Below are 15,702 nucleotides of genomic sequence, written 5' to 3'. Positions count from 1 at the left end.
CAGTGGATGATGACAAGGACACTGATTTCGAGGTGGAAAGATGGCAATACACATTATGGCACGGAGAACCACTTGGTGGCCTGTGATGTGCTCTTACTTGGGTGGCTAATCTGTTATTTAGTGAACTTCCACCTCCAAGGGAAGAGGTTGCAAAACAGAACAACGGTGATGTGCATTGTTTGCTGTAGGCTGCACTTGGCAAGATCTTAAAAAAAAAAAGATGATCTCACACAAAAAAAGCCTGGCCCATTTATAAGCTGGATTGAAAGGAAACAGAGTCCAAAAATCTGGCAGTGTGCAGCACTGGAAGAAGCAATGTTCTTCAACCTCATCGGGGGAAGGATTTTGGTGGTATGTATCATACACAAAATGAGAAGAATTTTGAGAAAAACAGGTTAATTAAAACTCGGCTTACTGACAATAACAAAATTAAAGAAATGGCGTTCAGAGTAATTTCACTGTGTTAGAGTACCTTAGAAGAAAGTTCCAATGAAGGGTGAGATGCCCAGTAAACTCTTGTAACTCAGGGAAAAGGGTACGAAGGGGACTGTTTCATTAAAGCCTGGTAGATACGTGAACATATAGAAAGAATATAAGGGGGTGGGGGGAGAAAAATGGGGACAAGAAAGCAAAGGAAAAAGCAGTCTAAGAAATATATTTGGCAGGAGGTTTAACTGCCAGAAGACCCCCCAGCCTGGACCAATAGACTTAACCATTGTCCCCCAAGTGCCTACAGACATGACATGTTCTTAGAAAACCCTCTACTCCCAGGAAGAACGAAGTTTCAGGTTCACTCCAGATACAGCCCAGGAGGATAACGGCAGAAGAAGCATCTCCTGCAAGGTGTAACCAGGGACCATGGCGAACCAAGGACAGTGAGCAGAACTACGGAGGGCCCCAGCCGACCATGCACAGCACTCTTCAAAGTGTCTATTTGGAGGGATTGCTAAATTGCTGTGTTCTTTCCAAATTAAAGTGTTTATTGTGCTGATCCTGCCCTCAACCTGCCACTGTGCAGCACGTGTGAGGGGACGAGGCCATATGTGTTTTAGTTTGTTTCTAGATCAGATGAACCTGATACTGGGATAATGGTCCATCACCCAGAGCTTAATGGACACTGAACCTGATGATTAGGGATGAGCTCCCCTCTGGAGGAGGAGTGAGTGTCCTCTGAGCATGGCATGGAGAGGACAGGGAACATCTGACCTCCAGTGGGACAGATTACGGCAGGCGCGTCGTGCTGTCCACCAAACACTCGCATTCTCTTCCTCCTGAACCTGGTAAGTGTATAGTTCCCAGCCCCCTTGAAATGGGGTGTGGCCCTATAATTGAGCAGAACTGATACATGTCACTTATACTTGCCTGTGCTAGATGCTGCCGCACAGTCTTATCCCAGTGACATGACGGGTGAAATACAGGTAAAGATGGAGCCCCATAGGCATGGATCCCTGAATGGCTCTGACAAACAGATGCCCTCTGACAACCTGCCCAGGACATGTAGCATGAAGGAGAAATCCATCTTTTGTTGGTTTAAGCCCCTGCGATTTTGGAGTTGTTTGTTACCATAGCATAACCTAACCCATCCTAATACACATAAACTCCATGCCAGAAATAGAAATTTCATTCTGAATCAAAAGTATGTCTTCTTTCTCAAACTACTGATGATAAGATTCAATCTTCTGCCCAGCTGGTGTGACTCAGTGGTTGAGCGTCGACCCATGAACCAAGAGGTCCACAGTTCAATTCCCAGGCAGAGCACATGCACCTGGCTAACTCCTTCTCAACCTTAAATGCCATGTCATTGGTGATATTCTCCATGACTCCTAAACTAGGGCAGGTTCCTCCATTTCAATATCTTGTATATCCTGTATCCTTTCTTCAGAGTACTATTGCATTTTTTTATTATATACCAGAGGCCTGGTGCACGAAATTCATGCACTCGGTGGGGGAGGAGGGGTCCCACAGCCCAGCCTGCACCCTCTTGCAGTCCGGGAGCCCTCAGGGGATGTCCAACTGACAGCTTAGGCCTGTAGCGGGGGCAGACCCTACTGGTCAGTGCGCATCATAGTAACTGGTCATTCTGCCGTTCGGTTGATTTGCATATTAGCCTTTTATTATATAGGATTGCTATCTGGGATTGTTTATTAATGCTGGTTCCCTCCTAAACTTTGAGCTTAATAGAGATATGATAATATTTGCTTTCACTCAGCATTAAATTATCTATAATTAGAACAATGCCTGCTACCTAGAATATATCAATTATATTTGTTGAATGAATGAAATGTGTAAAGTGAGAGGGTTGGGCAAGGAGATTATTTAATCTTTCAGTAGTTACATTCAATGATTTGCCAAACTTAGTCTGCAATTTGCTGAAGAATGACACGGAGCAAATTTAATCAGCCCATATAACTCATATCTCCTTCACACCAGACACAGTAGCAAATACCACAGCTTGTGTGTAAAGGAGGCATCACAATGATTTGTACACATGCTTTCCTTTGGAGAAAAGGAAATTGCTATATTCAAGGGAGATGAAAATCAGAAATAAAGTCAACTGGTTTTTCTAGGTACCAACTTATTTAAAATACAGTATTTGGAATGACCAGCACACATATTTAAAAAAAAAAATCTATGAAGAATCCACTAATGCACTGGTGCATGAATACATAGCAGCAAATAATTCAAGAAATATAGCAATGTGTAGCCATGTATCTCAAATTAGAATTGAGCTCATTGAAGGTAAAATTAGATGCTAACATGCTTAAAAAGTCCAGACACAATTCTCTCTCCTTTTTCTTTGTCCAAAGTCATGAAAACAATTACTCCAGGAACTAAAATAAAAAAGTTCCGAGCTAAGAGAGAGCAACTACCATGCTATTGTGAACAATTCTTTAGATCGCTGTGTTTTCACTAACAGAGAGGTAATCTCTGCTCTCAGCTCTTAATCCTTGAACCTATCCTAACAATTCCTTTAAAAAATCCCATAGTGCATGGTTCTTGGTTAACGCTCCAGCCCCACCACATACTTCCCCAACCTCTGACTATCGATGTACAATTTCACTTCAGTTTCTAGAAGGCACCAATTCTCTCTTGCCTTTTGGCATTCCTAGTACCAGTCTCTGTTACTAAAATACTTTCTCATCCACCTCTTCGCCTCGACAATTCCTAGCCATTTTTTTAAGAAGATCACTGCTAGGAAAGCTCCCTGCCCTCCCAGATAAGGGGCCCCTTTATGTATTCCTATAGTATGAACCCCCCTACCTATCGCTTAGCACACTGCACTGCAATTGACTCCTTAGGTTCCTAAGAAGAGAGGTGATCGTATGCATGCTCTACCCTCCAGCACAGCGGGGATTTCAGTAACTGGTCGCTACGTGCAGGAATGCGGCCTGTCAATAGGTTGGAATCCTGCCCAGACATGTTCAGTCATTCTGGAAGCCCCTCCCTGTTTCCTGAGGTTCTCCTGCAATGAGAAATACACTACGTATGGGCTCTACCCACCTGCCTAGAAATTAAATGAAATAAAATGATTTGTGGGTTTCGGTTCTTGTTAATTAAGACAATATGAGCAAAGGAAACCCACAGGTATACAAACCTCTATTGAACTTACTTTTTATTTCCTTCTAAACAAATAATCCTAAGAAACGAATATTAGTTTTTGATGAACTTGACTTGTCCCCTAGTATATCCTCAAAGAACAGCAAATGAACTGAAATCAAGAAGCAGAAGGGCCAAGAAAAGAAGTCCAGGTGAATGTGTCAGTGTGCAGGTTGATTATTCCCTGAGTAAGCAGCGATTAAAACATTCTTCATTGCTCAGATATTGGATATGATCAAAACTTTTTGGAACTGAAGCTCAATTTCTTATGTAAGATTTGTTTTCTCTGTACTTTTCCTTTAAAACTTATGGAAAGTATATACTTTTAAAAATGTGAAGAGTGCACCAGCCTCTGATATATATATCAAAGAGGAAGGGAGAGAGAGATAGAGACATCAATAATGACAGAGAATCATTGATCAGCTGCCTCCTGCACATCCCCCACTGGATATCGAGCCTGCAACCCAGGCATGTGCCCTTGGACAGAATCGAACCTGGGACCCTTTTGTCTGCAGGCCGATGCTCTATCCACTGAGCCAAACCAGCTAGGGCCAGCCTCTGATCTTGGTGACTCTCCTACAACCAATCAATGACCCCCCCCAGCTCCAGGACCTTTCCTAAATGGAGGTGATCAAGTTAAAGGTCCTCCATGGGTAGAGGAGACAACCCAGAGAGCTTCTAAACAATAGTTTTCTTTATTTTCTTTTAAAAAATATTTTTATTGAATTCTTTTAGAGAGAGAGGAAGGGAGAGGGATTGAGAGATAGAAACCTCGATGCGAGAGAAACATCATTGACTGGCTGCCTCCTGCACGCCCCCTACTGGGGATCGAGCTCGAAGCTCGGGCACCTGCCCTGACCAGGAATCGAACCCGTGACCTCTTAATTCATAAGTTGATGCTCAACCACTGAGTCACACCAGCTGGGCTCCTTTATTGTCTATGACTTAAAAATACTAGTTCCCAAGTCCTTGCACATCCATAGAAGACAGAGTTACAAACCAGAGGAAAGGAAGAGGGAAAAAGGCATTTCCCCTGCCTCTAGCAGAGGGAACTTACAGCGGCCAAAAGGAGGAAAATGCCTTTCCAACAGCTCTCCCAATTTCCATTCCGACGTTATTAGTGGGAAGGCCTCATGGGCACATGGGAGGATAAACCTATATTTTGAAATCCCCTTTCCTGTCATGGCTCGCAGAAAGCAAGAGGCACCTAATAAGTAAGGTCTCTGAACTGAAATGTAGGACAAAGGAAGCCAGATGCTGGGAAACACTTAGAAAGCAAATCGAAATGACAGCCCCGCAGTGCTCTCCTGGGGAGGAAGGTAAGCTGCCCCCCCCCCCCCCCCACACACACACACGTGGGCTTCCTGGAAACTTCGCTACGTCAGAAACACAGGACAGAAAGTGCGCAGGAGCGGGGAGGGTGGGCTCAATATTTGCACCAAGGATGTAGGGCCTGCAACGTGCAGGAGGCGCGCTTTCTGCACCGGCCATTGCAGCATTCCTGTCTCCTGCACTGCTTTCTAATAAGTTAAGAATGAAACGGGAGACTGCGGGCAGGAGGGAGAACTGCAGGGAAAGCATCCTGTGAGATGGAAATGAATGAAAGTGCATCTCCGCTTCCCGTCTGTCCTCCACAGGCAAGAGAGCAGCGATGCCGGTTTCCTGGTTACCACCGACCACTTCCCTTACAAAGGGCTTTCCAGCCGCCTGTCCGTGGTATTTTTCCATGCTTCTTCTGACAGACACTGGGGAGCTTTGTCCCTCTTCTTGAGATTAATTTTATAATGTTTTATTAGATGATTTTTCCAAAGAGGAGGGCAAAAATGCAGCCGGTGCCAGCGTGTTACCAAAGCAGGCTTTTCCGTGTGAGTGACGGCTCCCCTCGCTGTGCGGGTGGATCACACCACTGGTTAGCTGACTGTTGATTTTGTTTTCTTTATATTATATAGACCTATTTTTTCCCCATTTCTATTTCCCTCTACTCCATTCTTGATTGTTATCTAACCGTTTATTGTTACCATAGTGTTTCTAAAATGTAAGTAACACAACGGGATCAGACTTAAGGGAAAGAAATGATGGCTGGCCTTCCTTTTAATTCTGTCCTGTGTGTGGACAGCACAGCTCCCGCAGGGGGCCGGGCCCCGCCTCTTTCTAAGGGAGCACGTGTGTGCGACAGGCTGCGAAATGCATGTTCAGGCCAAGTGGGCAGAGGACCCTCAGATTCCGAGGCTCTAGTTAACCTCGGGATTTGGGATTTTGCTTGTTAGCGTATTTGTTAGTTTATATGGAGCCGGTCATTCAACTACTCAGTCGACCCCAAACCAGGACCTGGCTCCCTTGCCTCCCTGCCAATTAGTGAAGCAGTTGTTCCGGGTCAAAGGTGAGGCAGCGGGACGCTCTGCCAACATAGTGCGTCTCTGGATTTGGGGAGAACTGGGCTATTTTCTTATTCCAATGAGAGACATTTCTTCATTTCTCACTAGATGGTCCAAATAGTGTGGAAATCTTTCACTATTTAGTCAACGTAGCCAAATACAATGCCTTCATTAAAAAAACCCTCAAGCCCGCAGCAGAAATCACCCAGATAAACTGTCTATATTTCTCCAACAAACCTGAAAAATATGCCCTCACGCGGGCCCCGCAGTCACAGCCCAGCAGGTAATAAACTCTATTTTTTCAAGTGGAAGTCACAGGGCAGTGAAGAGTCTGCCTAGAGTAGACATTTATTTCAAAGCTATGGTTGTGCCTGAGTCTAGGCGAAAGTTCAAGATCTTTGAATCTGTTCACATGATAAGAACTTTCCTATACATGAATGCCTATGTCCTTCCATTTCAGATTGGCGCCTGGAGCCAACAGATACTCAGCTATCTTCACTCCTTAGCAGGTTATTACACGCAACTCAGGAAAACCACAGAAAACAGGCTCCCGCCCTGGAGCTGCGAGGCCCGTGCGTGTCTGTGGCTTTCCTCTCTCTGTGGAGGGCTCGAGTGGACTGGTGCCTCTGCGGCAGAAGGGTCTGTGGGTCCTCGTGCTAACATTGCTGGTGCTGTTACAACAACAGCAACACGCCTGCAGTGCACTGAGTTCATGCTATGTGCTAGGTGATTTACAAACTCACAGTTTTATTGAAAAAAACACTCAACTTGTGATGATCTAATGAAGCACCCGTGACTCAAGATGTGGGTATGACTTGCTGAAAGGTCACAGACGTGAGTTTGAACTTGACTGATTCAAGTTCACACTTTCTTAGTGTGTCCCTCTAAGTTGAGAGTGATGTCAGGCAATGTAAAACATTTGCATTAGGGTGACTACATGTTCCAGTCCAAACCTGCTCTCCCAGTGTAATGACTAGATCCCCATTTCACGCTCTAAGCAGGGGTGGGGAACGGCCGGCCTGCAGGCTATCTATTTGGTCTGGCCCTCCCAAGGCATGAGGGGTGAGGTAATTAAATGTTTGACCAAACACCGCAGGCTAATTTTTAAGGTGATAGTTCTGTATGGCCCGCGAGTGATGCTATCAATATCCAGATGGCCCTTGGCAGGAAAAGGTTCCCCACCCTGCGCTGAAGGGTCCCAGGTTGGACAATAAGCTGGATGATTAGCCATCTCAGAACATGGTTCAAAATGGACATAGACTTTTCTTAGGTGCCGTTCATCCCACGTTAATGAATCTTTTTGCCTTTAATGAAGGCCTTCAAACAAATAGCACATTGGACCTGGCCTGGCACGTTTGGGGAAACAGATGCCATTTACTGCCAGGGCCTAATCTTCCCCAGCCTCACCTGTCTCTCTGTCAGCTCTCCTTGAGACCCCTTTGCCCTTCCTCGCCCCTCCTCCTCCTAGTATTCGCGTCTCCTGGTGTGTGGCTTTCTCTATTGATCAAGTGTTACAACATGAGTTCAGTTTTACTTTAGCTTGACTTCGGCCATGCGTTTATACATATTTCAGTCAGTTTTTTTGTCAAAAAGAGATTAAACACCATTTTAAGGCATCTCTTAGTTTTCTTTCTTTCTTCACCTTAATTTCGCTGCTGCTATTCCGCCACTTCTAGACTGCCATCGTGTGGCTGGGTGTTGGGGGGTTTTCCTGTCGCAGACCCCGGACAAGGCCGCTGCAGGCTCGCGGGGGAGGCCGGCTCCGAAATGCATGATTTCAAGCCCTGCCTCACATGTCTTTGATCCTCGTCTGCAGTTGTGGGCAAACTGCTGTCCAGTTTCTGCTATTTTAAAGAACTTGCAGTAAAAGAAAATGATTTAAAAAAAACTGATAAAATATTTAGCTGCTTAAAAGATACATGCAGCAACAAAGCCTACCATTCACTTTGGTTGGTTTTCAATGTATGGCTTTGATTTATGGATCAAAATCGCCCCTTCATTATTTTATCTCCCCGGCTCGGGGCCACGCTGACAGTTGGAACGTGGTTTTATTGACCAGCGCGGCCGCTGTGCCCACGAGGGACGGTGCCCACGGCCTGCTGCCCGTGGAAGCGAGGAGTTTGATTCCGTGACTGAGTCAGATTGGGAATCATAACCGATTTAACAATAAGTTCCAGACCCCCGTGCCCGAGGCGAGAGGTTTGCGGTAACACAATCGCCCTTTGAGGAGGGAGGGGGAGGACCTTGGGTGGAAGTTTGAAGGCGCAATTTAATGGGCTTTGGGCTGCGACCATATCTGTCCATCGACACTGGGGAGCGACAGAGGGGGTGTTTTTCTAAAGCCCCAGTGCCCCAGACTGAAGATGAATGGGCAAAATGCCTAAAAAGCCAAAGGAAGGCCCGTGACAGAGACCATGAACCGAACGACCAATCTGATGTGAGAAAATTTCCTAGTGCCACTCGCCAACCTCTCAGCTCCCGGTGAGCAAAGAGTCACCGAGGAATTTCCTTTGGAAGATCGGGGTCACCTCCCCCTCCGCCCCAGCAAAGACGGGGACACACATGCCCGCGGTGGTGGTAGGCCTGTTTTCACCCAGGCCCCTCGACCGCCCCCGTGGCCACCTGCGAAGTGTTAATTTAGTCTTTGACGCCAAACCCCCAGTGCGACACAAACAGACGTGGGAAGGGTAACAAATCAATAACACGTCTAATGTGATTAGCCGGGGTTTCCAATTCTCAAGACAGCTCTGACGTGAAAGAAGCAGGCGGGGAAGGAAATAAAGAAGGGCACTCACTGGTGAGGATTTTCCACGTCTTCTTCTCGTCGTCGTAGTACTGAACCAGGTTGCTGGGAAGGCGGTCCGGCCCGGGAGGCAAGCCTCCGACCAATAGCAGCATTTTCTTGTTAGAGCGAATTCTTCACCCAAAACAAAAGAGGAGATGAAGAACCACATTACTGCAGAGCCTTCTGAGTGGCAACGAAATCATAACCATCAGAAGAATGTTCCCTGCTTACAAGATTTCTATTTCGTTTTTTTCCTGTTTCTTCTCCCATTCGTGTCTCCACGATTTTTTTTTTTTTTTTGAACCAACCAGAAAAATGATCAGGAGAGAGGCATATCCCGCACTCACGGAATAATAAGCTCCCTTTATGCAATTTGTTAGAAGTTCATTCTAGAACGACCTTTTTCTTATATTATCCCTTTAAATCATCACTCTTTACAGCTGAGTACACATGAAATGCTCTGGAGTTGTACTAAGGTTAAGCATTAAAGTTGCATGTCAAAAATCGTATTAGTCAAAATCATTATTATAAGCCATTCTCCACTCAAAGAACCTTGAAAAAATTAAGGTTATGCAGAGACTTTGTGAGCCAACTCTTTAATCACCCGGGGAACTTAAAATACAAGTTTGATACAATTAGTGGCCCAGGGCTCACTGGGGTGGGTTAACCAGTAGGATCGGGACTTCTTATTTGTTTAACTTAGCTGAGCCTCTACCCCTTCCCAGCTCCCCCACCCCTCTCTGCCCCGCCGGCCACCCCATCCCCGGGCACTGCTGGCGACACAGCAGCCCCGATTGGTAGCAATGAGACTGCGAGGTGGTTCGGAGCTTCCCCGGAGTGGAGCCCTGCCAGTGCTTGCCACTGCTCCAGCGGCATGAACCTGCTCAGCTGTGCAAAGTCACTCTAATTCCCTCCCTCTGTTTTTCTACCTTCCCCCCCAGGGGGCAACCACCGGGAGGAGTGACTACCCACCCATCAAGAGCTGGCAATTCTCTGCTATTAACCGTGACTGTGATTCCCAGGCTGCCCCGGCAGTTCCTGAGAGCAGGCCCGCCACGTCTCATATGCAGTAAAAGCTGTAAGAGGCACCCTGGCCGGCAGACGCAGCCTGATGGATGGATGTACATCCTCAGGAGCAGGCATAGGCTGAGCACACTTGCCAGTGAGGCAGGGAGGGGAGGCCCAGACCCCTACAAGGGGCCTGCTGGTTTAACGGGCGCTTTACATATAATTGACCTTTCCATTCACCTGAAAGGCTGAAGGTGTTCGTGAAAGAAGCAGAACCACCAGGATGGAAGGAAAAAGTCAGTAAATACGAAAGGGTTCCTCCTAAATAAGATCCCCACCCGTAGGGTGGCTCTGATTCTATGGTTCCGTATTCGGCAGGTCGTTCAGATTCCAGGACGCTTGGAGAAGTGTGCCCTTGCGGAGAAGCACTGTTTGTTGGGTAAGAACCTAACATTCGGAGAGTTAACTTAAAAACAGTTAATGCCGTTTCCATGGGAAGGAAGGGAACAAGAGAATTCCTTTAGTGAAACTCCGGTGCCATTGAATGCATCGCGTACGCCTCAGCAGGAAAAATACCTCTGAAGAAACTCCTATTAGGAACTCATGGGTAGGAGGGGCCACGCTTATAGAAGAATGCCTGACACAGGACCAGCTTGCAATGTTAATTTTGCCACAGACAAAAAATACCTCAACTTCTTAGAATTTAAAGTACTTTGGATTTGTGCCCTTATAGACCAGTAGTTGGGAGATGAAAACAGAATTCAACAGCAAAGAGCTCCATATTTTGAGGGTTTCAACGATTGGGGTGGTTTGTCAAGAAGGGTTAAGGAAACTCAGTGTAGTAAGTATCTCATTTACTTGGAAGTGATACATACATAATTGATGTATCACATAATCTCCTAAATGCCTGGTTACAGAACGAATATAAGACTTTTTTTTTTAAATTAATGTAGTTTTAGCTCAAATAAGCAGCCACTCTGTGAGTACAAGAGAAGTCAAGATGGTAAGAAATCTTTTTTTTAGGTTGCTGTCAGTTGCCATGTGTAGACAGACCTGCTCAATGGGAAGTCACGATTCTGTGGCCATCGTGGCATGACACATGTATGTGCTGCCAGACACGGGTGGGGGCAGATGGACCAATACCTGCCAGTTAAGACATGGAGGAAAGGACTCATTGAAGTGGTGGTGCCACCAGAGCAATATAATTTAATCCTTATCTTAATATTTAAATTAATATGCTGCTTTTAAAATGTGGTTCATGAGTGACAAAGGGAGATAACTGCGTGGCTCAAGTGTGTGTGTAAGGTCGTTTTATTCATTGATCAGGCCAACTTCCCTGGACCAATCCCACTGGTGATTTCCAACACCGACTTCAATGGACCATCTCTGCAGATGAAGACAGACTCTAGAGTCTTGGTCTTCTCTGCCCAAAGTCATTACCATCTGTCCTCTAAGAATTGGACTGAGACTACCAATATAAAAGCAACCAAACAGTTGGCAAATCTAACTCCTATCCCACCAATAATGACATGATTCCAAGGGTTAGCTAGCATAGCAGCAAGAAACGCTCTGTACACACCAGGATAAATCTCTAACCCATCCAGGCCCCCCAGGGAGTGTGATGGGGAATTGCATGGAGTAAGAAAGGCAAGTCCCACCTGCCCTCTGACTGTGTTGTCTGCGAAGGACTAGGACTGTGAGTGCATTATGTGTGGCCTTCTTCGTGAGGGAAGACACACTCTGCGTCTTTTGCATTGTTTTTATATCAGCAATCGTCCAATCTCTTATGGCATTTTACTAGGAGGATCTTGTTTCTAAAGCTTGTCACCCACTATTGATGTTATTTAACTCTGAAGTCTAAAACTCTACCTTGTGAAGGTGATCACATAGAAACCAAAAACAGGATAGCATGTGAGAAGCAGCATAGTACAGAAGAAGCAACACATAAAGTAACAAAACACATTTGAGTGTTTTTCTCACTATTTTCTCTGTAGACTCTCAAGACAGCCCTATGTGGTAGGTATTAAAACTCCATTCTGCTGAGAGGTGAGAAAGTTCCCATAGTCAAACCAAGAGGCAGAAATGATGTCCAGACCCTTTTCCAGGCCAATGTCTTTTTAAAATTCAAATTTATGCCCGGCCAGTGTGGTTCAGTGGTTGAGCGTCGACCCATGAACTAAGAGGTCACCAGTTCGATTCCCAGTCAGGGCACATGCCCCCCTTGCAGGCTTGATCACTAGTGGGGGGCATGCAGGAGGTAGCCAATCCATATTTCTCTCTCATCCATGTTTCTATCTCCTCATCCCTCTCTCTTCCTCTCTAAAAATCAATAAAAACATTTTTAAGAATTTAAATTTATTCTTTAAAACTTATTTTACTATAGCTTCTAATTTAGACCCAACTTCCTGTGTTAATTTTGCTATTTATCAGAGTGACTTTATATAAATTACCTGGCTTCTCAGAGACCATGTTTTCTTAGCTTTAAGTAGACGAATAATATCTAGCCTTTCTGCTCAAAGGATTGTCATGAGTACTGTATAAAACAATGAACTGAAAAATTCTGTGTAAACTCTAAAGTAAATTATTATTAAACAGTCTTTAGATATTGACAATATAATGTGGGCTTTATTTCAACATGCCAAATCTTATTAAATAGTTAAAAAAGAAAAGTAATATTTTTCACTGAGATCCTTATTGAGTTTATGTGTATAAATACAAGCTAGTTAAGAGGACTTCATTACCCAGTTGTTATCTTATAATTATGTTCTTAGAAAATTATTACTTTAATTATATTGGCTATCTTTTGAACCTTGTTACAAGAAAGTATGCATTTGGACATTACATAAAACTATGAACCTTCCTGGATCCAAATAAAGGAACCTAATAAAGATTACTCCACATTTCTTAAGAACAAAACAAATGAGAAAAACCATCACATATTTTACATTGATATAAGTGCAATGTCAACTATTCAATTACTCCTAGAAAGTAATACATGTGAATAATTCCTGTAGAAAAGCTTCCATTCTTTTTACAATTGCAATTATAATAGTGACAATGACAATAATGACAGATAATAATGATGTGTATTGGATATTGAAAACTCTAATTATCATGCTATTTGTATGATGTATGTGAACTTCAATCTGAAAACACCACGAAAAAAAGGTACCTTGTGAACTAGAAAAGTAAAATTAGGAGAATCTGAATTAACTTGCTAAAGTGGGTTTCAATTATTCTTTCCTAAATAATTCCAGCAGAGCCTTGCAGATTTAATTTTAGACTCGGCAAAATCTACAAACATAGCGCTACTGCAATAGGGTTCCTTCATAAGGCAACACGGCATGCTTTTTAGAAGTTCTTTACACAGGGAAAAATTTAGCTAAAATTAGTATGTTCTCATCAAATATATTAATATTTTTAAAATAATTCTTTTTGCTCATCATCTTAGCACCACTTTGACCAAAGTAAGGTAGTGAAAAGGTAAGGAATTAGATAAAATTAAATAGCTGGGTATGTCATGATGAGTAATCATATTTGGATGCCTTTGATTTGAGTTCTTGCATAGACAAATATAAGGTTAAAAAGGAGATGGAACCTGAGGCTTCCTTTGTTCCAGCTCAGTAACTGCCCAACATTTACCATGTGTCACATCTGCGCGTGTGTGCGTGCATATGTATGCGTGTGTACCCGTGCGCACACGCACTTTGGTTCCCTGGATGAGTGACTGAAGGATGACCTAAAACCTCCTGGTGTAAACAAATTTTTCATCGTACTGGTTTTCCAAATGAAGCCAAGTCTCATTTATTTTTATTTCAGTGATTTGGAACCTTGATAATTGGGAAACAGCCAGATAAAGTTTTTCTTTCCATGATACCTAAGTAAGTTTTCACTGACCAGATGGAAAGGAAAGTGTTAAGCTATTTAAGAAATCAGGTGGCCGGCTGGCACTTTAGAACTACTAATACACATTTGGACTAAATTCATTGGACAAATTATACATAATTCTCACTTATTTATTAAAGAACATATCCTGCCATGTTCTAAGCATCATGGAATCAGAGACTTAGAAGAGAACTTTGAGGTACCTGGTTCAGTGAGCCCCAAGCCTGGTCACCAGGGTCCCTGAGGGAATCACATTTAGATTCTTAGTGTAAATTCTCGGGGCCCCATTCCCAGAGGTGATGGTCCAAAGGGATGGGGCCTTAAAAACCAACAGTGGCACAGCCTTCCCCGCGGATCTGAACGCACAGCCAGACTCAGTCTGGTTTTCCATTTAATGTAGAAATCCTTTTAAAAGTTATTTTTCCCAAAAGTAATTATTCTTATCCGTTAAAGATTTATAATGAGATACACCTTCGATGTTTAAATCCACCCCACCGAAGAAAGTTGTTGGACGGTCGTGTTAGATATATTTTTTTTCTCCTTATGCTGAGCTGAAAATGTACCTAAGACTTCCAGAGAAAAAGAGCAGGTCCCATCTCTGCGTCACGGGAGCTCTTCAAACCCTGGAGGAAGCTGCCATATGCCTTCTCTTTCCCATGTTGCAAATCCCCACTTTTATCTGAAAACCTTTCCGCTTTCCTTACCATACAGTTCACCTCGTTTGAGTTCCTCTACACTATCGCTGTCCCTCTAAAAATGCGAAGGTCAGAACTGCACACAATATAACAAATGTGACCTGGGATATGACGTATGTGATTTTTAAAGGTTTTTTTTTTTTTAATCACAATAGTCTTTTATCAGTCACAGCGCAGAGCTGGGTTCTGTTAGCTTCCAGCTCACTACAAATACCATTTCTTTTTATAAACCAAGTGTTCTCAAGACAGGTTTTCCTATCCTATCTTTCTCCTAAAATCTTTAGATGTCAAATGCATAACTATTTTTAATGTTTTATGTTCTCTACTGATTGAGACACTTTGTTTTCATTCATTTATTCCTTAGCAATTATTAAGTTCCTACTGTATTCCAGGTACTGTGCTAAGCACCAGAGGTATTGGCGGGAACAAGAGAAATAAATTCCTTGTTCCTGGTGGTACTTCCATCCTGGTGGGCAAATCTATTGAAAACACCATGGTTCTTGAAGCAGGACAACCTGGCTGTCCACACACCTAACGGAGACGCCTGGCTCCAGCCTTTCTGAACCGAGTGACCTTGACACAGCCTCTTTGACCTCATTTTTAAAAGAGGAAGAACAACAGACCTAAGGCATAGGTTTTTTTAACTTTCAGGATTAAAGGAAAAAATATATGTAAAGCATTATAATATATGTAAAACATTTATAATATATGTAAAGCATTTATAATATATATAAAGCATTTATAATATATGTAAAGCATTTATAATATATGTAAAGCATTTATAATATATGTAAAGCATTTATAATATATATAAAGCATTTATAATATATGTAAAGCATTTATAACAGTGCTAAGCACCCACTATCCTCCTCCCTGACTTACCACCATCATCAACATTATTCATTTGTGTGATGGCAGGTTTGACAATCAAGTGGCCTATGTCCCCACTCAAGTTTTATGACTTAAAAATAACAGACTGTGTTTCTATTGTTCAGATAGTTTAACTATCCTAACCCTTTCTCTCTGAAACGATCTTCAATCACCATGATTTTCACTCTATAATCCCCCGTACCTGGTCTTCAGGAGCGCATGGCCTTTTTTAGAAACAAAGATTTGATGAAAAAACTAAGCAGTTTTCAAGTGGCCAAGAAAACTGGGTGGATAATTGTCATCCCATCCTTCCAAGGCCAAGTTCACGTTAAGAGTCAGCCAGACCTGGGTTTAAATTCTCTTTCTACCACTTCAGACATTTACGTCTTTGGGCTGGCATTCAACCTCATTAAGCCTCGGTTGCCTCCTCTGTAAAGTGGGAATGTTTTGAGGGTTAAATGAAGTCATCGAAGTGTAATTGGAAAAT

At 43.4% G+C, this 15,702-nt stretch overlaps 1 protein-coding gene across 1 annotated transcript in view; it reads right to left on the bottom strand.

Annotated features, from left to right (window-relative positions):
• The window catches only part of KLHL14 (kelch like family member 14), a 93,444-nt gene that overhangs the window by 55,602 nt on the left and 22,140 nt on the right, over positions 1-15,702 (bottom strand). The window contains exon 2 of the mRNA XM_008148321.3: positions 8,768-8,889. Within this exon, the coding sequence (XP_008146543.2) occupies positions 8,768-8,889 (122 nt within the window). The remainder of the gene's footprint in view (positions 1-8,767; positions 8,890-15,702) is intronic.

The sequence above is a fragment of the Eptesicus fuscus genome, chromosome 12 (genome assembly GCF_027574615.1).
Source record: "Eptesicus fuscus isolate TK198812 chromosome 12, DD_ASM_mEF_20220401, whole genome shotgun sequence".
Lineage (NCBI taxonomy): Eukaryota > Metazoa > Chordata > Mammalia > Chiroptera > Vespertilionidae > Eptesicus > Eptesicus fuscus.
Note: the sequence above shows the minus strand (reverse complement) of the source record. Positions and strands in the feature narration are given on the sequence as shown.